A 26,359-nucleotide genomic window follows, 5' to 3' on the forward strand; every position below is an offset into this window, starting at 1 on the left:
TGTTACATATTTTAGAATGTGTTACATGTTAACCCTTTATCAGATATGCAGTTGGCAAATATTTCCTCCCATTCTGTAAACTGCTTTTCATTTTGTTGATAGTTCTCTTTTAGCTGTACAGAAGCCTTTTAATTTGATGTAATCCCATTAGTTTATATTTGCTTTTGTTGCTTTAGCTTTTTGTTGTCAAATCCAAAAAGTCATTGCTAAAACCCATGTCCAGGAGATTATGCCCTATGTTTTCTTCTAGTTTTACAGTTTCGGGTCAGGTCTTACATTCAAGTCTTTAATCCATGTGAATTCATTTTGTGTACAGCATAAGAAATCCAGTTTCATTTTTTTAAAAGAGTTAATTCCGTCTTCTCAATGCCATTTATTAAAGAGACTATTTCCCCTGCCCCTGTATTTTCTTGGCTTTTGGGCATAAATTCATTGACCATGTATATACATGGGTGTATCTCCAGGCTCTCCCATACTGTTTGACTATTATAGCATCTTAATATAGTGTGAAATCAGGAAATGTGGTGCCTCCAGCTTGATCTTCTTTCTCAGTACTGTTTTTGGCTATTTCAGGTCTTTTCTGGTTCCATACAAATTTTGAGATTTTTGTTCTATTTCTGTGAAAAATGGCATTGGATTTTTGATAGGGATTGCATTGACTATGTAGATAACTTTGGGTAGTATAGAAATTTTAACAATATTAATTCTTTCAAACCATGAGCATGAAATATCTTTCCTTTTATTTATGTCTTCTTCAATTTCTTTCATCAAAGTCTTATAGTTTTCAGTGTAAAGATCTTTTACCTCCTTGATTAAATTTATTCCTAAATGTTTTATTCTTTTTGACACAATTGCAAATGAGATTGTTTTCTTAATTTCTCTGATAGTTCAGTGGTAGCATATATGAATGTAACTGATTTTTGTGTATCAATTTTATATCCTGAAAGTACTATTTGATTTGGTTTAAGGAAAGTAAGTATGGACAGAGACTCCCAATCTATTATATACACCCCGGTGGTTTCTCTTATGCCATTTGACTTTTTTTTCCTTCAAGAACAGCATTTTAAAATTGATTTTATGGCTCTCTTCTCTTAGTTAGGAACAGGTGACTCAGCAGCTCATGTGAGATAGGATGTTTTGTAATAGCTAAGACGGTAACAACAATAAAATATATTTGTGAGGTAAGCTATATTTTTTTCTAACCTAACAGGAACAGCTCTAAGAAATCATAAATCCTCTAGATGTAGCAAGGTTAGAATTAAAAGGCATCAAAAATCTGCCAAAAGAGAATTAGATTTATTTTCCCTTTTCTCACTGCACGTCATGTCTACAGAATAGAGTTGTGTGCAGAAACTCAGGAAAAATGGTTTCCCAAACCATATTGAAGAGAATTAAATGAGAAAGATATGGGAAGTCCAAAAAGAAAAATTTCCAAATCCCAGGACAGCTAGGAAGGTGATTCTAGTCAAAGAATTCAGAACCACGGGTCCCTTCTTTAGCTTCTGAAACAAAACTAGCAGAAAATAAATGATTATAGTTTTTGTTTAGTTTCTCCTCATCGAATCACCGTCTACTATTTTCTTTTGATTTCATCTATATCCTCTGACTTTAGAAGTGTGAGAAGAATGTGTAGAACGACCTTTATCTCTTCACTACACAAGACCAAGTCAAGCCAAAGTTCAGTTTTTTTAAGGAAATTAACCATTTTGTTTTATTTTTGGTGTATTCCTGTCATCTCTTTTTCTCATTTAAAGGCATAGTTTCCTTCTGAGAACTCAGCATCCCATTACTCTTTTCTTTTTCCTTGATTCGGTGCAATGTGGAAAACCATCTCATTGAATCCTAGGCATAATCATTCCAGAAGTTAAATTTCAATGAAAAAGAATATAATAAATGAATTAGCATTTTTTTTTCCTTTCCCCATTGGCCAAAATCAGTTATATGGAGAAGCTCAGTACCAAGGGAAGTATATATTCCACCCAAAATGAACTAGAGAATTTGCAGGGGAAGGGAGGGAAGGGTGAGTTGTGAGCAAATAATATAGTTTGTCCAAGATTACCATACACCATCAGGATGGTCTGGATCACTGTTTCTCATCTCAGAGTCCATGCACATTCTTCTACCATGAATGTAGTTGTTTCTTAGGCTGCCATCACAAGGTACCATAAACTCGGTGGTTTAAATGACAGAAATTTATTCTCTCATAGTTCTGGAGGCTAGAACTCCAAAATCAAGGTGCTGTTAGGGTTATGTTCCCCCCAGAGTCTCCAGTGGTGGATTTATCTTTGCCTCTTCCAGCTTCTGGTAGTCCCAGACATCCCTTGGCTGTGGCAGCGTAACTCCAGTATCTGCCTCCTTCACATGGCTGTCCTCCCTTTGCCTGAAGAGGTCTTAGAGACCCAGACCTCCAAGGACATATTTGGGGGCCAGAGAGCAAAGTTTTGGGGTTTTGGGTTTTTTGTTGTTTTTTGTTTGTTTGTTTGTTTTTAATTCATGAGGAAGAGAGAGTGTGAGAGAGAGAGAGGCAGAGGCAAAGGAAGAAGCAGGCTCCCCCCTTCTGCATTGGGATCCCAATGCAGGGCTCGATCCCAGGGGCCTGGGATACAGATGTTAAGCCAGCTGAGCCACCCAGCTGCCCAGGGAACAAACTTTTATGAAGAGAACTGGTCTCCCAAAAAGATATATTGAAGTTTTAACCTCCAATACCTGTGAATGCGACCTTATTTAGAAAGAGGATCTTTTCATATGTCACCAAGTTAAGGTGAGCTCATGCTGAGTTAGTGTGGGTCCTAATCCCATATGCCTTGTGTCCTTAGAAGAGAAGAGACAGACACACAGGGAGAAGATGGCCGTGTGACAACAGAGGAAGAAGCTAGACTGATGCATGCAAAAGCCAAAAAACAATAAATAAACTAAGTTAAAATGTGTTCTTATTTGTGGTTAAATACTGCAGATTTGTTTATGTCTGTGGTTAGAGTCTCATGTAGCACTCTTGTGCAGGACTTTGATAGAGCAGGCTGTGTATATGTGGGGACAGAGCGTATACTAGAAATCTCTGTACCTTTCTCTCAGTTTTATACTGAACCTAAAACAGCTCTGATAGAAATAAATAAATGTGTGAATGAATAAGTAAAGATATAAATGAATAAAAGAAAAATTTGGTCTTTTTAGTAATTTTTAAAACTTTTGTTAATTTATTTAAAAGTAAGGATTATTAAATAAGGGTAGTTATAGAACTATAATCCATAATGTAAACATAAAATATATAATGCAATTAGTATATAAAGTTATATAAATAAAGGATCCCTAAAGAGGGCTTAGCTTAGGGGCACTTGGGTGGCTCAGTGGGTTAAAGCCTCTGCTTTCGGCTCAGGTCATGATCCCAGGGTCCTGGGATCGAGCACCGCAGGGAGCCTGCTTCCTCCTCTCTCTCTGCCTGCCTCTCTGCATACTTGTGATCTCTGTCTGTCAAATGAATAAATAAAATCTTAAAAAAAAAAAAAAAAAGAGGGCTTAGCTTGGGTGCCTGGGTGGCTCAATCGGTTAAGCAGCTACCTTCCACTCAGATGATGATCCCAGGTCCTGGGATGGAGTCCCACACTGCATGCTCAGCAGGGAGTCTGCTTCTCCCTCTCCCTCTGCCTGTTGCTCCCCCTGCTTGTGTGCTCTGTCTCTCTCTCTCTCTCTGTCAAATAAATAAATGAAATCTTTTTATAAAAAGAGTGCTTAGCTTAATTTTTGAACTTGATATAAAATCATAAGACACAATTTTAGATCCCAGCCAAAACTTCACAGATTTTTAAAATATATATTCATTCATGCATCAGGTAATTTTTTAGCAAAAGGAATGTACAATGTGAAAGAAATAGAGAGGAATATATGCTTCCATGTGATAGCTTAGGAAAGGAAAAGAAATAAGTACCCTCTCTTCTAGGAAACCAAATATTCTCTAAATCACTGTCAGAACCATTTAACTTCCAGCCATTCAGTATCGGTTTCTAAATGCCTTAGAGACCACTAAACATCCCTGTTCCTTCTCAAGCGAAAACATTTCATGACACTGGCTGGAGATATCTTATTAGTCACCTTGAGAAACAACAAAAGTCACACACAGGAAAAGAAAAAACTGTGCCAAGTGTGGAGGCTCTCCTTCCTCCAAAGTTATCTGAAAGACCTTTGAGTTGCCCAAGAATCACTAAATGAATCACATAAACTCTGCTTCGAGAGAGCTGCTCCTTTCTGAAAGTCACAAATAAAGCTGAACTTCTCTCCTAACTAAAGAAAAAGAAAGTTGTAGGAGATCATTTATTTGCATTACACACATTTGGTTATCCACTGATAAAGACTTATATAATTCTGGTGGACAGATACCTCCTCATTCTACTAACAAGCCATAGTTCTGGTCTTAGCTTCAGTAATTCAATAAGTCTTGTTCCTGGGGAATAAGAAACAGTGCCATATTTTGAAAACTTCAACCAACAGATAGTCTTGAGGCCCCATTTCTACAAGTCACTATAAACCTAGTGCCCCCATTTTCTCATCCTTGAAAGAGGTAGATACCAGAGATTAGGCAATTTTTTATCATTCCTTTCAGTGTGGGTGTTGCCTTAGTGAGAAGGCTGGTCAACCTCACTCATGTTATTTTTCTGTCCCAACTCTCCCCCCAATTGGAAATCCAATAATAATGGGACTTAACCTAGATAGAATCATGGGCATAGTTGAGTTTATAAATTTCTCTATAGGGACTATGCAAAAATTCACACTATCAGGAAAAACTGGGGTTACTCAGGAATATTGCACAGTTTTTGTTCTGAGATTAATGAGTGAATTGGGTTCCTTAAGTGTTCATGTCTCAAAGTCTTTGTGTAGAGCTACTGGCATGCTCTATTTCTTTCAAATACTACAATTTGCAATAGAAGAAAAATGCCCATTTCCATTTTTGCAATATTTTTGCCAGTCATTCTATAGCAATTATTTATGTGTTGACATTAATTATTATAAAGCACCTTGAAATTCAAATCTGCTGTGTAATTGTACGCTATTTGTACAATGGAGTTCCACCATTTCATCATTTGAAAACGAGTGCCTTGCCAGCACTTCCTTGATTCTCCCTTTTTTTTGCAGGAAGGCTGTGCTTCATGGGCAAAGGGAGGTTTTTTTTTGCTTTCCAAGCTCTGAAATACCATGTCACTGAGCCAATTCGCTTCATATAGGTGTCCTGATGCTGGCAACTGAACTGGCCAAAGGACTCATCTGACACGAGGGCTTTGCTCCAGGGGAGCCATGGCTATCGCATTTAAGAGGTTTGATTCCCTCAAATGTCAGCCAGTTCTGAAAAGCATTTCTTTTGCTCCACATAAAATACGAGAATTATGAATTGACTAAAGAAAACCTTGCCCATTGTATTAGATATTAAGCAAACATCATTTTCAACAAAATAGAACTAGTTCCTTACAGATTAGTGATGCATTCAGTCTCCCATTCCCACTTAGCACATTCAATTAGGCACTTTCCTTTCCACTGAGTGTGGTACTAAAGATTGATTTTGCCAGTGAGCTGGTCCATCTGTGCGGAGCTACCATTATTCCCTCAAATGTGTTCCCAGTGGGAATCATGGTGACCACCTGAAGACCTAGGGATGGAGGACTGGGCATGTGTAGAATTTGTGTCTTTAGAGATGCCAGTGAGCAATGCCATTAAAGAGAATAGGAATGGGAGTGACCCCCAAATATTCCATGATGTCATCAAAATTTCTCTGAAGCCTGAGGTTTTTGAGAAACTAAATTTTATTTTTGTGTGTGTGAGAAATTAAATTTTAGAAGACTAAAAAAGTGCATGTCAATTTTGTTAAGTCTAATGTCAATAATATTTTAACATAAATCTTTTTCATTTCAAAAATGTAGAAGAAATAGAATATGAAAATATGAAGGAAGGAATAAAGAACACAAAATATATCATTATTTCTTTAATGGCTAAAGCAGTTTCTAAAATATGATATGGATGTATTACAATCCATCTCCAATACAGTTACTTAGGGTAGATTTCTATGGAAATTGTGAAATTTCTTTCCCTGGAAAGATATTCTTAATATGGTAGTATGCACCTGTAATAAAAACCAACCCATTGGTAGTGAAGAGGGACCCAGATATAGGTTCCTACAACCTCTTCTCTCTGAGCTAGAGCTAAGAAATACTGTTATTTGGATATTGACCATTGGTCATTTTCTCCCTTAGATTAAATATGAGTCCAGAGTAAAACTGGTATAATTTTCTTTGCCTGTAACACTATATTGTCAACCATCTAATTTATGCAGTCTTTAAAGTTTTTATTTGTTTGTTTGTTTGTTTGTTTGTAATCTCTACACCCAATGTGGGGCTCAGACTTAATGACCCTGAGGTCAAGAGTCACATCCTCTTCCAACTAAGCCAGCCAGTTGCCCCTAAGAATATTAAGGAGGGAGAAACAAGTGTTCTTTATTCAATCAAGACTGCATAATTTGAATACAAGAACACCTGTTTCTCCTTTTTCCTCTTTTTCTTTTCTTTTTTTTTTTTTTTAAGATTTTATTTTTGAGTAATCTCAGTGCCCAGTGTGGAGCTTAAACTCACAACCCTGAGATCAAGAGTCCTTAGAGTCCCACCATTTTTTTTAAAGAGTTTTATTTTATTTTATTTAAGATTTTATTTATTTATTTAGTTAGTTACTTGACAGAGAGTGAGCATAAGTAGTCAGAGTAGCAAGTAGAGGAAGAGGGAGAAGCAGGCTCTCCACTGAGCAGGGAGCCCAGTGTGGGGCTCCATCCCAGGACCCTGGGATCATGACCTGAGCTGAAGACAGACACTTACCCAACTGAGCCATCCAGGTGCCCCAACAATCCCACCATTTAACCTTGATATTTTGTATGCATGTGCCCCTCCCCTCCATGATAGGACTTCCTAGCTTAGAGATAGGAAACTCCTCTTGCCAGAGTTCTATCAGTTTGCTGTCTTGATTACATTTTCTTTGAAGAAATCTTTTATCAAGTCTTTGCCTGTTTACCAGCTCTGGTTGCTAGGTGGCCATATCCTATCCTCAGCCAACCCTATGTATCCCCTGCCTCTGTCTTTGATTAGGGTAAGTCCGGAGGCTTCTCAATGACCCAGAGGATCTCTAGCCCTTTCTGAATATAGAAAAATGAGACTTAATATCAAACACCCTCTGAAGGCACATTTCATTCCTGCATATCTTTAATAGAATGTCTTGATCTTTGGTGACTTGAATCTCTACTCTCTTCAGAATTATCATTTTCTTTCTGGCTCCGCTGCCCTTTGCTGACCTTATGGAGCCTTCCAGAGAATTGTCTCAAAATTATCTCACAAACTAATTATGTCAAAATAGTTCCTGGTTAAAAATTCTCTTCCAAAAGTGAGATATACTATCTTCTGTCACTGCATTTTTTCCCACTTACTCAGTGGAACTTTCTTTAAAAGTAAATCATCAGAAATATCTTATTTCATCAACACTTTAGACCTTCAAAGCAGTTTCACCTGGACCTGTTGATTTTGAATACGGAGGATAAAAGTCAAGTCACAGTGTTTTTATCATAAGAAACTGCCTTGCCCATATTTTAGTCCCACTGAACTGTGTTCTCTGGAGAAAAGGTTTTTTTCTGTGCACGGAGCTGTCCAAATGCCCCAAACGCGATCACAAACGACTGTAGGAAACCTCTTCAACTACAGTAATCTGACTGAAAATTACAAGGTTTGCTACCAAAGAGGAAAAATTACAATTCTGCATTCAGGTAGCTTGTTCCAGCAAAGTCATCTCTCATATAACTTCTGAGCTGGATGTGCTTCTTTTTGGCTATGGAAGACAATGATTGTGGCTATTATTTGTATCATTTTATTAGCAATGCCTTGAACACCTGGTAGCTCTGATTTGTTTGACAGTTGACATGGCATGTTTAAATCGCAGAAAAAATTGGCATATTGGTTGGTAGATAATAATGCAGCTGTAGCTGGGTTTCGGATATTGAATTTCGCTGGCATTGCTACTTATGAAAGGAGAAATAACTCTTTTTTTCTTGCTTCATCACTTATGATTACAGGGCCCTGCCAGTTCGGGCAATAGAGTCAATGCTGTCTATATATTTTACTATTCTTCCTGCGAAAGGGATCCCTGTGTTGCTGGATCTAGTTCCACTGTTTAAAGAAGATGTGCTATTATGTCCCAGAAATGTATGAAGGAAGAGGAAGGAGAATATTCATAACTTTTAGAAGAGATTGGCCAGATCCCGACATGTTTCTCTAAATGGAGACGCTGCAGCTGGCTTAGGGAAAGCAAGCTTTGTTCTGGAGTAATGAATGGCTTTTCTTGTCTCCATTGCAGCGGTGAGTGAAGGACCAGCCAGCCAACAGCCACCGCTGCTGCCCCCAGCACAGCCTGAGCACCCCAGCACTGAGGAGGCACCAAGCAGAACCATCCCCACGGCCTGTGTTCGACCAACCCACCCACTCCGCAGCTTTGCTAATCCTTTGCTACCTCCACCAATGAGTGCAATAGAACCGAAAGTCCCTTACACGCCACTCTTGTCTCAGCCAGGTAAATGCCTGTTTGTTCACATTTGAAATAGTTGTTTTCCTCTGTGCCTCTCCTAAAGTGTATGAGGGTTCTGGAAAAGACGGGATGCAAAAATCTGTTCACCACTGAGGTTCGTAGGGCAGCTTGTAAGTGTCTGCTTTGGCAAGCAACTGGCTGGTTATAGGTGCCTTTCATTCCTTCGGAAAGCCATTCGTGGATCCTGAACACTGCTGGAAACATTCCTGGTTCTTTAGTCGGCCACGTGGATCTTAGAATTTAAGGCTAGGCACCAAGACTAGACGAAGAGGTATAAAAGCCTGAAAAAAACACTCTTCAGAGCTATGCATGTAAACCTATAATTCCGCTTAGTAGCCTTTCAATTGTCCTCTTCCAGAGGTTCTTATTTCCAAGTTCCAGGGCCAGAAAGGAGAAAAATGCAACTTCTTAATTTTAGAAATGATAAAACAAAAACTTGGGTAGGAAGTAACATCTCTATGGTAACTGTGATAGCCTGACTTAGGAGAAATACACATTCCGTCATTCAGATGATCATAATAGAGTTCTCGTTTATATTAGGTCTTCCTCCACAGTTTCTGGGTACTCTGGAGCTCACAGCTGTCAAGTCCTTAGAATTTCCTTGGTGATAAGTGGATAAAGGAATCCTTAGTTATGTTAATGAATGTGACTTTTCCTGGGTTTTTGTTTGTTTGTTTTCTTGCTTGCTTATGAACATGAACCCCCTCAAAGGTGAGGGCTGGTTGCTAGGAAGACCAACCATGACTAGAGAGTTGGAGCTTTCAGTCTCACTCCCAAGCTCCAGGGAGGGGAGAAGGGGAGGTGGAATCTGCCAAGGACCAATGACTTAGTCAAGCATGGCTATGCAACAAAGTTCCATAAAAATCTCAGAGGACAGGGTTTGGAAAGCCTCCAGGTCAGTTTACATGTGGAGATTTGGGGAGAAGGATGGGACTAGAGAAGGGATGGAAACTCTATACTCTTTCTCTGGACCTCGCTCTATGTGTCTCTTCATCTGGCTGTTGATTCATATCCTTTATCATACCCTTTAATAAATCGGTAAACATGTTTTCCTGAGTTCTGTGAGCTGCTCTAGCAAATGCATTGAACCCAAGGTGTGTGGGGCAGGGGGAGGGGGTTGGTCCTTGGAACCACCAGTTTGTAGCTAGTAGGTCAGAAGCAGAGGTAGCAGCCTAGAGCATGTGAGTAGCATCTGAAGTCAGGGGTGGGAGGCAGTTTAGTATGGCCGAATCCTTAACCTGTGGAATCTGTTACTATTTCCAGGTCGATCATCTCAGAATTGAGTTGAATTCTGAGACACCCTGCTGGTGTCTGAGAATTGGTTGCTATTGGTGGGGAAACCTCCTCCCCGCGACATTGGAATTAGGAACACGAGCCTTAAAGAATGCCTTTCTAAGAAGATCAGTTGGCAGAGATGAGAACCAGAGTGCCTTCTTCCCAATGCAGTGTTCATTTGATTGCCTCAACTGGTATCCAGTGGCACTAATCCAGAGTTCCTCTTTGTTTCTGTCAGGGATTAGGGGGCAGAGGGAGAGCAGAGAGGGGGAAAAGAAGAGGAAGGAGAAGGAAGAGAAAACGAAGAAGAAAGAGGAAAAGCCAAGGATAGGATAAAAGATAGAACAATAGATAGATAAGGAGATACATAAAGAACGACCTAGTGCTTAAAATTATTTGAAGGATTAGAATAATTCTTAACAGCGCCAATATATCAAGCACAAGATAGCAAAGTTCAGGGGTCCCAAGTAAGTAGAGGTGCATAGACACAGCTGGATTGGCAATTCAGCAAATATATGTAAGTTTCTGTTATTCAGATCCATACCCACAGCAGCTGTAGTCACCGAAATAATTTATAAGACTCATGACGACTGCAAAAGCTAGAAAAGCCACAATTGCAATTATGAATATTATCTAATTTAAAGAACGTTCCTTGTTCCCGGTATCATATTAAGTGATTTGTGTTAATGCTCTGTGGTGTTCTGCCTTTGCTGTGGTGTGTGGTGTGGAAGCTCAGCTACCAGCTAACGCGGGGAGGTGGGATGGAGCATAGCGATGTGGGATTCCCGTCCTTGGGATGTATGAAGACTGTCCTCTCTGACACATAATCTCGATGGCTGCCATGACTTCGTTTCACAGGAAATAGCTCTCCTAACCCAAAGGAAGCCCACACTAGGATTTAAAAGAGATCTATATTGCCCAAACCCCACTCCCCACATCTATACACTCCACTCACATTATGGGCAGAGTCTGCTACTTTATAGTGCCCTGAAACTATGAGGTCTTTGCTAATCGAGACAAGGACAGTAGGAAGCAAGAAGATTCATTTAATGAAATTCCTGTGTGCCGATCTCACTGCCTGGTGATTTCTGGTTGCACTGTTTCCCACTGCAGTACCAACCAAAAGAACAGACCTCAGAAGTAACTGGTATTCAACCTTTTGTTGAACTTGAGTTCTATGCCTGGCATGCTTCAGCAGACTTGTAACACTACATTTGATCCTCAGAGCAACTTTGCTACTTTCTTAACCCTAGTTCATGGCTACCAGAATGGTGACTCAGTTAATTTACATAATATAGTTAAGTCTGCACAACTACTGAGGGATGTATCTGTTTCTATTCTTTTTGGTTATAGCACAGGTTCTGAGGTTTGATGAACTCATTTGCACCTGTTATTTGTGTCTAACTTATTTAGTGACCAAAACAAAGATAATTTATTTAAAAACTTATTACCTCAAATCATTCAAAAACTGATAAAAATAAAAATGAGAAACATCTGACGTAATTTTGAGTTAAGGAATACCTTTTCCTCACAAGGCTTCCTCACTCATATTTTAAATGAGGAAAGGTAAGAGGTTTAACTATTTTATGTGGAAGAACACCAGTTTCACAATACCAAAAAACTAGGTGCCAAAGCACTTTAATACTGTTAGCTACTCTCTTTAGTTGGGAGTAAAAATTAACTATGTTATCACATTGAGAAAAAAAAGATGAAAATAAAATTGTGAAGTCACTTTTTTTTTTTTAATTTAAAGGTTTTATTTATTTATTTGACAGAGATCACAAGTAGGCAGAGAGGCAGGCAGAGAGACAGGAGGAAGCAGGCTCCCCACTGAGCAGAGAGCCCGATGCGGGACTGTATCCCAGGACGCTGGGATCATGACCTGAGCCGAAGGCAGAGGCTTTAACCCACTGAGCCACCCAGGCACCCCTGTGAAGTACTTTTAAAAGAAATTTTACCATGGCAGAAATATTTACCTTGGAACACACGCTTCGAAATCAACCCATGCTCCAGAGAACTGTGGTAACAAAGAACCCTCATTTTAGAAAGAGCATCTGACAATAGACAGAACAAAGCCCTGGCATTGTTATTTACTACTTATTGTTTTCTTCCAGTTACAGTAATAGGAAAGCGACCTTAAACAAAGTCTGACACAATGTAGCATAACTAAGCTCATTATGTCTTTAAAAGATGGGAAATAGAGTCCTTTCTGCTGTCTCTACACCTGTTCTCTCAAAAAATAAGCGTATTTGAAGAGCCATTCTTTGATCTAATGCCATGTGGGCAAGATCTCATTTTCTTTGATCTCCACTGTACACTTAAGAGCCTTCTTTTTATTAACTATCTATCTAGTTTTAACTATCATTCTTGTTTTTATTTAAACTGTTTCTTAAAAACTCTCTCTTTTTTTATGCTTTCCAGTATCTCTGGGTTTGGGGGGATTATACGTTTTTTATGGTTCTCCTTTAAATGCCATCTTCCCCCCTCTCACCTTGAGGCATATCCTGCGATCACTTTGGAATTATTAAATGCTTTTCCTTTTCATGTTTCTCCTTCATTGTCTCCCTGTGATTCCTGTTCATTTCATAATGTCTTACCTCATGATTTTCAAATAAGTTCTCCCTGCATTGCTTCTGACACATGGTAAATAGTATGCTTTTAAGAAAGGGCTGATGTTTACTTATTCTAATAGAAAAAGAAAATTAGCAGACTGACAAATGTATTAGCTGTGACATTAACTACATGCTTCTTAGCCTAAAAGATGAAATACTTAGAGCTTTCAACAAATTTTAATTCTAAGAAAATCATTACTTTAGTCAAACTGATTGATGAAGTAAAGTCATTCTCTTGTCGGCTTGAAAAAAAAAATACCTCAAATAATTTTACTTCGGATTTCACAATAAAGGACTGAGTAATTTCTAATGAATTTATCTTTACTTACTGCAAGTAATTACTTTAGAATATGGTAATGTGAGGCATTGCTATAATTTTTAAAGATCACCGCAAATGAGAAGCTCCTTCTGCTTTGAAACCGCTTGAATTAGGATCAACCAAGAAGCTCTTTCCCTACTCATATTCCTGTGTGTGGATTTTTTAAGGGCAGCATCATTGATCTGTGCCTCAGTTGGACTTCCAGTAATGCATGTGGAGCTGCGTTCTCAGGGTGTAGGGCAGCGCACAGTATGCAGTAACTGTCTCCACGGAGTTGGGGAGACTTTTGCGGTATTTTCATAATCGTGTAATTAGAAAGTCAGCCGGTTGTTATAATGACTGAAATTCTGTCCACCTGAAAACACAAATTCGTTCCTTCATTGTTTTTTCTTTTTCTTTTCTTTTTTTTTTTTTCTTTCCCCCTTTCCACCTGCCGACTTAAAATTTAGTTTCCTGGACTAGAGTACTTTATGGTGTTTCTTACAATTTCATCATCCCCTCGTGATAAAGTGGTTCCGTTTCGTAACGCTTCCCAGTGAATAACTGTGCAGTCTTGACGCATTTCAGGGAGGCTCCAATCACCGCACTTTGCAAATCACAGATGCGGACGTCTAAGTGATTTGGCTTCGTCCCCTTTCAGGTTAAATAGAAAATGTTTGATGGAGTGTTGCGCTTCTGGCATTATAGATCTGACATAAATTCTACAAAGGGCCAAGATAGGGTGGTGTTTTTTTTTTTCTTCACTAGTGAAAATTCCTTTTAGCTGTGAAATGATCAGCTGCACTTTAAATGAACCTGGATTAGGAGACCATTTGTCTTCTGAGGCTGTAATTCTAAAGAGAAAGAAAATGTGACCTCTTAAATAGTGACTTTAATACTAACTAGTGACTGTTTTACAACATCGGCCCATGGAGTTCTTGCATCTTTGTAAAGGGGCTCACGGGCTTTACTGCCCTCCATTTACACACTGCGTTTCCGCATGTTTTCTTGTATAAAAGCAAAAACCTAGAACATTCCAATCTTTCCAATCTTCGGGGAATCAATATGTCAGTGGACATGACAAGACCAAAACTCATCTCATTGTACTACGAAATTGAGTTTGATTTTCCTTCTGCAAAATGTGGTATGTGCTTCAATTTGTCTGAGGACTGAGGACAAGGGGTGGGTGGAGGTGGCTGACAGTGGGCAGGAAAGGCATTTGATTTATATTTTATGGCTGGTTGGGAAATCATGTGTTCCTGCTATAACCTGATCTTTTTGACAGGCCTCATTTCAGTAAATATGCTATCACACAAAACTGCCAATAAATTACTATAACACATTAATACAATTGCTGCATTCCCTGAGCCACTTGTAGGCCACCGTAGAGGGTGTTCATCAAGGAGACCAAAGGAGTGTTTTGTTCTGCTGAAATCAGTCACAGACAGAGGTCATGGGAGAACAGACATCCTTCCACAGGTGAACCAAGATGGTCACTTTTCAGGTCAGTCAGGTCAAATAAATCATTGGCACAGCCAAGTAGGAGATATACGTTGATTTGACATTATTGGGACCAATACCATTAATCAAGTCTGGTGGGGAAAATGACACTATCTCCTGTTACATTTCATCTCATATGTAAGATCATCTCTGTTTTCATTTATTTGTTTCTGTAGGCAGTTCCTTGAAGTTCTCCTGTCCTCATTCTTAACAGAATTTTTTTGATAGGTGAAATCTAATTTCATTTGGTCTAGACACCCTTAATTATCCCTTAGGAAAAATAAGTCAAAATTACCTCATATATCACCAATGTTTGTGACTCTGGAGCCTACTTGGTATTTTAATAAAATATTATTTTCTCTAGTATGAGGTTCCAGTATTTAAAGAGGAAAGAGCTCTTCTAATTGCCTCAAAGGGAGGGAAATGATTGCTAGAGGAAACATTAGAAGTAAGTCATGTGACTGGTGTGTCATTTATAAATGACAAAACCAAAGTCTAAAAGACTAAGCAGCTTCCCCAAGGTCAACAATTGAACTAATGGCCAAGTATAAGAATTCAGAGAAATAGAATATTGAAGAGAAACAAAGGATGTTATTTAACTTCTTTGTGATGTGAATAGCTATTCTTAGTTCAACTTCCCCACCCCCACCTCAGAGCCTCTAGGATATTCCTAGTTATTAAATATCCATTAGAAAGAATTGTTGCATAGAAGGTAGTTTGAGTTATTTAGCTTAGCATTTGAGTAAATGTTGTATTCCTTCAGGTAGGCTAGATGGAAGAAAGAAGTTCTAGCAAAAGTCGTGACTACCCAGGGACTCGGGACTAGCTCCCATCTGCTTAAACTCACTTGTCCGGCCTGCCCATGTCCCTCTTCAGGACAGTAAGGAGACAGGGAGCTGACATTTGTTGCTTCCAGTACCACACACCACAGGTAGCCAAGGCTTTGGAGTCCAGCAACAAAAATAAAGAAGGAAGCATAAAGTGAAGATAAAAATCAAGGCACGTGAGAATATTCTTCAGGTTGTGAGTTAGAAAATGTCAGGGTCAGGGCGAGCAGGAACAGCAAACAGCTGGTGTTTCTTTAGAATTGCAAAAACCTGTTGGGAGGAGGGAGGACAGTTGGGTCAAAATCTAAGTCCTTTCAACCAAACTTTTGCTCAATTAAAAAGAATAAGAGAAAATATTGCACCAGAAACAGTTATATCAATATATAAAATTGAGGTTACTTGTCAACTTAATGCAGTTAACCTCTGGGGTTAAAGTATTGAGTTACCACCTACATAATCATAAGAGAAAATGAAAAATACCTATTTTTGGAACTTCGTTACCAAGTAGACTACATACATTTGAAACATACGATTTAAGAATGTCCTTCGATTTTACTGGGGAGTGGGTGGCCCGGTGAGTGCCAGAGAATGACAAGGAAAAGGAAAAGGTTGAGCAATAAGTTGTTTTCAAAGCAGCAAACATTCCTTTCACATTTCCTAAGAATGTCATAGGTCACATGGTTAACTCTGCTATGTGAATTTTGTTCCTTATGAAACATCTTGAGGATCAAAGTGTCTTTTTCTAAAATAAGTTTACGTAAAATTAATAAGGTTAAGGTTTTAGATTTTGCCGCCTTTTATAGTTTATAAAGGACCTTTCCAAATGAGTTTATGCCTAACAGAGAAGTAACTATAATCATCATTACTGACACAGAGGGAGACACTCACAGAGGTTGAATAACTTGTAACTTCTCTAGGATCATGTGTCATTGTCCTTAGGACCTTTATGTAAGCCACAGTGAGCACTCAATAAATATCTGTGAAGCTGATCAGAATAGAATAATGAAGGTAAAAGCCAGAAATTGAATTCAGGTCTTCAATTTCAAGTCAAATGATGATTACAGGTGAAGCAAAGCAACTTGAGAGTTGGCAAGAGGATTAGAAAAGCTGAAAAATTTATGACGTCACAACCATCCGAGCCTAAGGTATTGTGTTCTCAACTATGTATGACATCTTATTCCAAAGCTGAATTAAATTGCATTGAGTGGGAAAAACAAAACAAAAACAAACAAAACAAAACGATAATAAGCCACCACCCCTGGAAAATCTATTCACTAATTTAACATCGATACTACAATGGAGAATGACATCCACCTTCTTCATAGGAAGACAGAGTGTGGCTCAGTGGAAATACAGTCCTGAGTCTTTCCATTATGCCAATTTTGGGATGAATTTTCCTCCCCCGAGTCCTACTTATTCTCATCTGTGAAATTTGATAGTCTTTCATCTCTAAAAAGAATGAAACTTATGAAATTCTAGCAGTCTTATTTACTGGAGAAACGAGGGTGTATATTCTATCTATATTTTTTCTTTGCTTTGTCAAAAAGTATGAGTAAGAGAAGGGGATTCACTCAAGTAGATACTGAACTCATAGTGTGCACTGTCAGTACTGACAGAAGTTGACGGAATTCCTTATAGTTCACCAATTAGCATCCGGTTTCTGTTCCTTCGGGAGCCAGGGGAAATTTTGGAACAAATAAAGTGTTCACATAAAACTCTGGGTTAATGGAGTATTGAAAATGTGTTGTGAAAAATCTAGCACACTGAAAACAAAAAAATCCCTGTGATATTAAAATAAAGTAAGAAAACCATTGCTAAAACCATTCAGAGCTCTCCCCTTCGGAATGTTTATAATGTTTATCTCACTAGCTGGGACTTAATGGAGGATTCAGGTGCCCTGTTAAACGTCCTGTGTATTTCATAGCTAGAGTTGATGTTCTTATTCCTAGCATCTTTTTACCAGAAAGAAAGTCAAGACTCTCAGGAAAGAATGCCTTATCTTTCGTGGTAAAGGGATTTTATTTAGCAAGCTGCTGCTACTTCCTTTCCTTCTTCCCCCTTCTTTTCCTCCTCCTCCCCCCCACCCCTTTCCACCTTCCGCTCCTTCTTCTTTTCCTCCTGCTTCTTCTCCTCCTTCTGCTTCTCCTCCTGCTTCTCCTCCCCCTCCTTCTTTTTCTTTTCTCTCTCCTTCTTCTTCTTCTTTTCATGAAAAACAAGAAGTCAGCCCTACTGACTTCAAACCAAGAGACATATTATGACCTAATTGCAGAGAGAGGCTTATAGGAATTAAGAATAATGATATTCGCAATGATACCCTTTTCACATCTACTCCCAAGTACCCTTCTTCAACGTACTTCTTCCCATTTCCCATCCTTTTACCCAGTTGTTGGGGCTGGGGTCACCTGAGCCACCGAAAGAGCAGATTTCCAATTATAATAATGCGTTGACCTAGTCTACCTTTCAAGGTTGAGATAGCTCGTTTAAAACTTGTGTTTCAGTCGGTGTTGCATGTAAAATTATAGTTATTGGTTTGTTCTCTTTTCAGCTACTCTTTGGAGTGGTGCCTCAGTTAGTTCTTTGAAATAGGTGGCTTTGTGCACAGGATCTGAGCTGATGCCTACCCCAGGGCAGGACTAAAGACAGCACAGTGGGGCCATGTGATGAGAAGTATATCCCAATCCCCTGTTCTCTTCTCTGGCAGGAGCCACATAGGACTGAAAGAGCATTTACAGGGGGGAAAAAAAAAAAATATATATATATATATATATATATGTATATATATATATATATGAAAACTCTAGGACCCCGCTTCCTTGCTCATTGGCTGGGTTAGTGTCAAATAAGTCACTTCACCTCTTTATGCTTTCATGTCTCACCATAAATGGTGGAAATAAAATCTAGTATGGAAAGGGTTTGTTCATGTAAAATGAATTATATTAGTTAAAAATGTGAGCCCTGCATCCAGGAGCTTACGATTTGATATAAGCGGGAGACCACACTGAGGTATACATGGGTCCTGGTGAAGTCCTTATATTCAGAAGCTGTAAGATTAGGTGAAAAGGGGGTTAAAATAAATTATAAGGGTTTAGTGGCTGGTGAAACAAGATCTAACTCCAGAATGTTATATTTCACTCCCTGTGCACCCACCAGAAAGAGGGCAACCCTTGTACCCTTGCACAGAGTGGTGAGCAGGCGAGAGCAGAGGGTCTGTCTGCTCAGCGCTGTCCGAATATGGTTTCCTGAGTAGAGAGAGAAGTGTGCCCTCTTCCACTTGAACAGGTCTTGCTCTCAAATTATAAATATATCCAAAAAGCAGGAAGCTCCCACCAGACCCTTTAAATGACCAAACGGCATTAAATTATATTCCCTCTCTAATCTCTTAATCTGTTTTTACCAATTGGTATGAGAGCCCATTCTTCAAACCCAGTAAGGATTTATGTCCCAATGGTGTATAGATTTGGTGGTCACGTGCCTGACTTTTCTCTCTTAGAAACAGTGCATTTCCTAAATTGCTTCTCAGAACGAACCAGTTTAACATGACTAAAGCCCATGGAATTTCCCAGAACCCAGCTCTAATATCTGACTTAGCTCTTCCCTGCATTAACTCTCTGCAAAGAGAATAGCAGGGCAAGGAAGAATGCAAAGTAGGGAGCAAGAATTGAGCTGTTGAAAGTGGGAAAAAGAAGTTATCAAATATATGTAAAACATTACCGTTATCTTTGTCTTCTCATATATATATATATATATATATATATATATATATATATACTTTTTAAGATTTTATTTATTTGCCAGAGAGAGAGAAAAAGTACACACAAGCAGGCAGAGAGGGAGGCAGAGGCAGCGAGAGAAGCAGGCTCCCCATCTAGCAAGGAGCCCAATGCAGGACTTGATCCCACAACCCTGGGATCATGACCCGAGCCGAGGCAACGGCCCAACCAACTGAGCCACCCAGACACCCCTCATATATTTTATTTTATTAGGAATATTATATATAGTATGATTCATTTCCAAATGTGATTTGACATGTAAGTTTTTCATTTTAAACTCTTCATGAACATGACTCGCTAAAGCCACACTCCTTATTACGTGCCGGGGAATAACCTACAGATCTTATTAAAATGCAAATTCTGACTCAGTGGCTCTGAAGGAGTGCCTGAGATTCTGCACTCTGTAGATCACACTTCAAGGAGTGAGGTTCTAGAACATACCACGTGTCCTTCACCTATAGTATATGGAAGAACTCGAGGGTTTTGTAACTCACTTGAAATTAAATTCACCTGTGTGTGTGTGCGTGTGTGTGCTTGTGAGGGAGCACATGCACATTTTTCCCAGCGAGTGCATTTACAGCTTTTGTTAGAGTCCCAAACTGTTCATTATCTATAACAAGTTAAGGACCACTTAACCGGCCACTTTGTCATAATCCTGCATTTAGGCTCAGTGGTGCAATGTAAACAACAGAGTATTTTCTGCTTTGCTTCATTTTGTTTTGTTTTTTAGACCAATCCAAAGGCCTTTAGTAAAAAGTAACTTTCTGGAAATCTAAGGCCAAGAGCTGAACAGGTTGCCCCTGCTCAAATGAAATTCTGCAAAATTCTGCAAAATTCATTTTCTTGTGCAAATACCTGGGGCCTTAGTGTATATTTGTCAATGCCTAATGAAGGAACTGAATTAATATTTTATTGTCTTAAAAGGGATCCCCCTTTGGAAACGGTCTCTTTTTTGTTGTTTTTTTTAAGTGAGACTAATAGATAAGATTCATAACCACCTGTGATAAGTTTTCCCCAGAAAGGGAGGTTCTGTGGGAACCCGAGATGGGTTGTCATTTAAGGAGGTCATCAGAACCTGTTCCTGGCATCTCGTGCTCTGGTGTGCAATGGCAAGTGCTTCATCACAGCCTGGATGATTACACCCACGTTTCCTCAAACAGTGACTCACGGTACAATGACAATTTTAGATTCATCTGGTGTCATACCAGGGTGACGAGCATAGGAAATCAATAAAAAATATTTAAACAATATTTTTGGTGGTGACCATGTAAGTGAACCGATATGCAGGGGAAATATAAATCACAGAGAATGGGAGGTAATAAAAGAAATGTTTATTTGAGTACTGAAAAAGTTAGGTTGTATTATATAATATCCTGAAAAATATCATCATAAATCATTTATTGGACAATAAATCATTCTAAGGAGTAAATATATGTTTGAGGAGGCTTGGCAATAGTAGAGAGCAGGTGCAAGAGAGGGGAGTTTTTACAGAAAAAGAACCTCCTTCTCCAATAAATGTTGGAACAAGTCTTCCTCCCTCCCTCTGTGCCCCCTCTTTTTCTCTCTCTCTCCCCACAGATGTCTTTCTTTTTCTTTCTTTTGCATTACAAGTTTGTTTGGTTACCTCCCTCTCTCATATCACACTTCTTAAGTGGTAACAGGACCTATACAAGGACCTACCAGTACCTGAGTATTTGAATTTAAGAAATTACAGATCAGAGAGAGGAACAATGATAGAGTATTGAAAAGTACCATGACAAAAATGCTTTAAGACTTTTTCCCTCAATTTCTTGATGTTTTTGATGTCTGAGAATTTTCTGCACATATTTACCTTTCTCCTGGTACTCCTGGGTTAGACAGATGGTACAGGATCCAGTTTCTGAAACCTGTGCCAGTCGGGGACCATCTGTCGCTCAGGCTCCGTCGCCCTCTCCTCCTTCAGCTCCAGTGCGCTCCCTGTCTTCCAGCTGCCACACAGTCAGTCCCTTCTTAGTTAGTTCCTGCATATATTCTTAAATTTTATCTCTTTATTCTACACGCAGTATAATTCTAATGAAATACCGCTCATATGGCTTATCTTCCCAAGCCAACATTTAATATGATAATAGACACCAATTTTCAATAGTCTTTCATATCACAATAAAACCTAGTATGTGCTGGATCCCAGTAGATACTCCAGGAAAAAATGAACTGATAATAAGCATGGTGATTTGCTTGCAAACTCTGTTATCGACAGTTGCCATTAGCAAACACTTAACATGTGAATTTGCTATCTTATATTAATGTTCATAGAAACACAGGAAAGTATTGACTCATGAGGAATCTTGGGATCAGAGAAGATAAAATAATTAATTCAATGTTACATTATATTGAAATGTCAGGGCCAAGAATTGAACCTAGGACTCTCTGAAATCAAAGCCTACTTTTCTGAGCAACTATATAATAATAATACATGTACATAAAGGGACAATGATTATGCAATTAGTAATGTCACAAATACTAAACACTCCACATATATTTTAGTATCTCCCTTAACATGTAAATATATATCTATAGAGAGATTATTTTTTCCAGAGGTATTCTAAGACTAATCCATGACAAAAAAACTCCAGATACATTCACAAGAGGAAAAGGAAAAAAAAAATAGACTTTGTTTATTTCTGTTTTCTCCATGTATTATTTACATTTGCCTTAGCTTTTATTTTTTCTTTTTTTTTCATTTTCCTTTGCAAATATGTATTGATTACATATTTTTCATACTTGAATTGGCCCAACACATCCAACCAGAAAAAGTTTCATTTCTCTTTGGAAGACTAAAATAAATATCTATATAAATGTCAAAAACCCAGAGATACCATGGGCTTATTTATTAGCCCAATACAAAATATCCAATAGCCTATTTTTCACAACTAGCTTCCAATCGTCTTATAGATATGAAATATTCAGAAACTTCATGCTGCAAGAACATGTCAAATATTGAAAAGTTATGGAACATTGCATAACAACATATCTTCCTTATAAATAATTTCCCATATATGGACTTGAAGAGATCTTTCTGACCCAGCATGACAAGGATGAGTCAGAATTTTTCATTGACATTTTGTTCCACTGCAAATAAAGAATAAAATCTCAATCAACAATATCTTTGGGGGGAATAGACTATTCTCAGGAAATTGCATTTCTGGTTAGCTCAGGGTAAAATATAAATAATTTTATAATAAAAATGTTTATCAGTTGGCAATCCTATGATAGCTATAAATAAGGACTATGAAGAATGCCATTCTACACATGTCTTGTCTATAAATCCCACACCATCTCCGCAGAGTAGACCATGTCATTTTATATGCAATGGACCCAGAGTAGAGGAGAATTGAATAGCATCTTCAAGATCACCGTTACTAAAGTGCGGAGACAGCGTGTACGGCTAGTTCTGCATGATGGCAATATTCATTCCTTGATTGCTGGAGAATCACAAAAGCATACCAGGAAGGACCAGAGTGAAGAAAATGCCAGGGATGAGAAAGTACAACATGTTTTCAGAGTCTACAGGTAACATTCTTTTGTTAGAGAGAGTGATTCCTAGAGTAATCACAAGATAATAAGCTAGGGGAAGGTAGGTTAGTGACTTAGGAGAATCAAATCGCAAACTGAGATGAAAATGGAAAGTGTGTAATGTAGATTGATGCAAGTGAGAACTGATGGAGGAGAAAGCGGCAGGACTTGTCTTCCAAAACAAGAAACAGGCAATTGAGTGAATGATTGGCTATGAAGAATGAGGGGGAAAGTGAGGTACAAGGTGACTCAGCTGTTTGAACCCTGTTCCTGAGGCACACAGTTATAGGCAAACAGAAGGAGGGGAGTGAGCTGAGGAGGTACTTTGTGAGAGGAAAGCGAGCACCGGAGAGAGTGGAGTTTGTTGAGCCTGAAGGGGCAGGGGACCACACAATGGAGCTAGACAGTGGGTGTGGGGAAGTGGGAGGAATTCAAGAGGGAATCAAAACTGAGAAAGGAGAACCCTCCTACACTGTTGGTGGGAATGCAAGCTGGTGCAACCACTCTGGAAAACAGCATGGAGGTTCCTCAAAATGTTGAAAATAGAACTGCCCTATGACCCAGCAATTGCACTACTGGGTATTTACCCTAAAGATACAAACGTAGTGATCCAAAGGGGCACGTGCACCCGAATGTTTATAGCAGCAATGTCCACAATAGCCAAACTATGGAAAGAACCTAGATGTCCATCAACAGATGAATGGATCAAGAAGATGTGGTATATATACACAATAATACTATGCAGCCATCAAAAGAAATGAAATCTTGCCATTTGCGACGACATGGATGGAACTAGAGCATATCATGCTTAGCAAAATAAGTCAAGTGGAGAAAGACAACTATCATATGATCTCCCTGATATGAGGACGTGGTGATGCAACATGGGGGCTTAAGTGGGTAGGAGAAGAATCAATGAAACAAGATGGGATTGGGAGGGAGACAAACCATAAGTGACTCTTAATCTCACAAAACAAACTGAGGGTTGCTGGGGGGAGGGGGGTTGGGAGAAGGGGGGTGGGGTTATGGACATTGGGGAGGGTGTGTGCTTTGGTGAGTGCTGTGAAGTGTGTAAACCGGGAGATTCACATACCTGTACCCCTGGGGATAAAAATATATGTTTATAAAAAATAAAAAATTAAAAAAACAATAAACTGAAGAGTAGATTAGAGAATCATTTTCAGAGAGGTGAGAGCTTTATTTAGCATGGGGTAGATAGATGACAACTCCCAGAGAAAGAATTTGAAGGAAAAGAAAGAAATTTGAAAAATGAAATATGAGGTAAGTCTACATTTTATGAGGGAGTAAATAAAGATGTACTAGAGTTAGAACAATGGTAACATTTTTCAGAATCCAAGAAGGTAGAGCATTTCAAGGAAAAGGCAGTTTTAAACAAAATAAGTCCTTGATTCAAAGTTGCCATTGTTTTTATTTTCTTCCAGTATTTTACTATAAAAATATTAAATGCTCAGAAAAATTATACAGTCAACTTCCCTGTACCCACCACCTAGATTCTGTATTTTTGCCTCATGTTTATCCAACCATCCACCTTAATTTTTGATGCATTTCAAAGGAATTACAGACATCAGTTCACTATATCCCTAAATACCTCAGCAAGTATATAAAGATGCCATTGCCTTTGGAGAATTCCATTGATTTAGCTGTATAATTTTAAGAGAAAAAATAAAAACTATAATAATATTGCTGTGACTCCTAGAACTGAGAAAACATAATGCTAACAAGTCCTATAGAGAAATTTATAAGGCAGATACCCATTAGGTTGAAAAACTATGATGGTATTTATGACCTTTATGTCTGACATTTATATAGATTGGTGAGGTCAAAACCAGGTGTCTGAAGAGAGACATGGTGAATAAATAAATAGGTAATGTGCAAGTGTAGACAACCCCTAAAAGTATGGCAGCAAAATACAGAGAAGAAGTTGGCTTCTTAATGGAGAAAATGAAAATGCTTATCTAAGTTACTTTCCTCAATGGCATACATATTCTTTGGGATGGAAGTGGTGAAGGTGTTTAACTTACCGTTGAAAATATTTTTAAATGTATGATCATTGACATATATGATCACCTCTTTGAATAAGTAAATTACTGTGAGTTTTTGAAAAGTTCTTCTGCCATGAATACCATTCATGTTGTGCTTTGGTCAGTCCGAGAAGTATATTTGTAAAAGTTAGAAGAGATTGGGTTAGTATGATAGTGTACTAACCCCAGAATGTAATCTGAAAGGTGTGTTTCTGGCCATTGTGTCTTAATATCAGAGTGTGTGTGTAAAGGACAGAGGGAAAGAGATAGAGACAGAGACAAAGATTTGATGGCTTCTATTAAAAAACAAAATCAGATTTTAAAAGTCAAGTATATTGGATATTAAGAAATCTGGGTCTGAATAATCAAGATTATACTAGAAAAACAGAATCCTCTTTGGCTTATTATCTTTATAAAAGGAAATATTTCCAATATTGGCAAAATAATTGATTTTTGGAAAGTAAGAATCATTATATTTATATACCACGTGAAATATACATGAATGCCAACTTTGTGTACTAGTGTGGATGAATTTGGGAATGATCATATTCTACACAGAATACATAATTACAGAAGTCGTGTGAGCTAATATCTGGATTTCTGCATTGCTTATGCGTTTTACTGAGGTTTTCATGAAACGATAGGAAACTTTATGTGTCTATATGTGTCTATATGACACATATAGACAAGTGTCACTTGTCTTTATGAATTCAGGATGTAGTTTCTCTAAAGTTTGATCGTTAGAATATCAGCAAAACTGGGATAATACAAGAGGCGTTTTTAAGCCTAGTTTTGGTGAAAAACAGAATTGACAGTTTTCCTCCTATAGGCACAAAACATCTAAGTAGATGAATTGATGGAAATAAAGAACTCAAACCTGTTGTTTCTTGTTGCAAATAGACTAGAAAAAGAAAAAAAATCAATGTGGGAGGAGGACACAATTGTCCCTTTCATAACAAATTATCTGAAAATGATCTGGAATATCCATGAAATTAACTGAGAGCCCTCTTGACTTTGACATTATATGCAGAATTTAGGAAGTCATGGTGGACCTGTGAACTTGGGCTGTGGGAGCCTGCCTATAAACAACACAGGTGTTTAGTTTTGATTTTATAGTTTTTGTTTTGTTAATACATGGTCCAGTAACCTCAGAAAAGCAGCCAAAAAAGAGAGGAACCTAAAAGTGTTCTGGTGAATTAATTTCTCAAAATCATAGCTGGTTTTCCTGAAAGCTTTCTTATCCAGAGGTATCTAAATCAGGAGGCAGCTCAAAGGAGCAGGATTATGAGAGCAGAATCTCTGTGGCCTCCTCTGTTTGTTGTTGTCTTGTTTCCAGGAACAAATCCTACAAATATGATGTCAGCTCTACTCTGTATGAATTAGGCACTGACGTAGGTTCTAAAGACAAAAAGACACGTTAGACAATCTTAAGGACAAAAAGACACATTAGACAATGTTTTTGTCCTTGAGGGCTTTTTGTCCATCCTTTTCTTAGTCACCATTTCCCAACATAAACGTTATAGAATGACTATCAAACTTAACTCCCTTTAAAGCCTTCTGTAAGGCTCTCCTTTATCCATTGTAAATGCAAAATAAACACCTGCCCGTTATATAGGATTCTTAGGGATTCAAAGCTATCTGGGGCAATACTGACCTCATGTCTCCAACCCAGTTGGTCACTTCATCAACACAACCTCAGTGTTTCCCTTATTTTTGAAGAGAGGTGGGAAGGTTGCGAAAAGAACATAAAGCTTCTATCCCCAGAAGTGACATTGAGGTATGTTCCTCACCTTTAAAATAGAATACACATAGAAGACTGAATGTTTTAAGATTGATGCCAAAGTTTACATACTTGAAATTCAGTCACCCATGAGGAATGCCTGAGGCTGTT

General features: G+C 38.4%; 1 protein-coding gene across 3 annotated transcripts in view; it reads left to right on the plus strand.

The window, feature by feature from the left end:
* Positions 1-26,359, plus strand: part of DCC (DCC netrin 1 receptor) — a 1,143,668-nt gene that overhangs the window by 1,100,949 nt on the left and 16,360 nt on the right. For all 3 annotated transcript variants that reach the window (XM_045065635.1, XM_045065634.1, XM_045065636.1), the window contains exon 27: positions 8,368-8,580. In XM_045065635.1, the coding sequence (XP_044921570.1) occupies positions 8,368-8,580 (213 nt within the window). The remainder of the gene's footprint in view (positions 1-8,367; positions 8,581-26,359) is intronic.

The sequence above is a fragment of the Mustela putorius genome, unplaced genomic scaffold (assembly GCF_011764305.1).
Source record: "Mustela putorius furo isolate JIRA1106 unplaced genomic scaffold, ASM1176430v1.1 tig00003858_pilon_pilon_pilon, whole genome shotgun sequence".
In the NCBI taxonomy this organism is placed as follows: domain Eukaryota; kingdom Metazoa; phylum Chordata; class Mammalia; order Carnivora; family Mustelidae; genus Mustela; species Mustela putorius.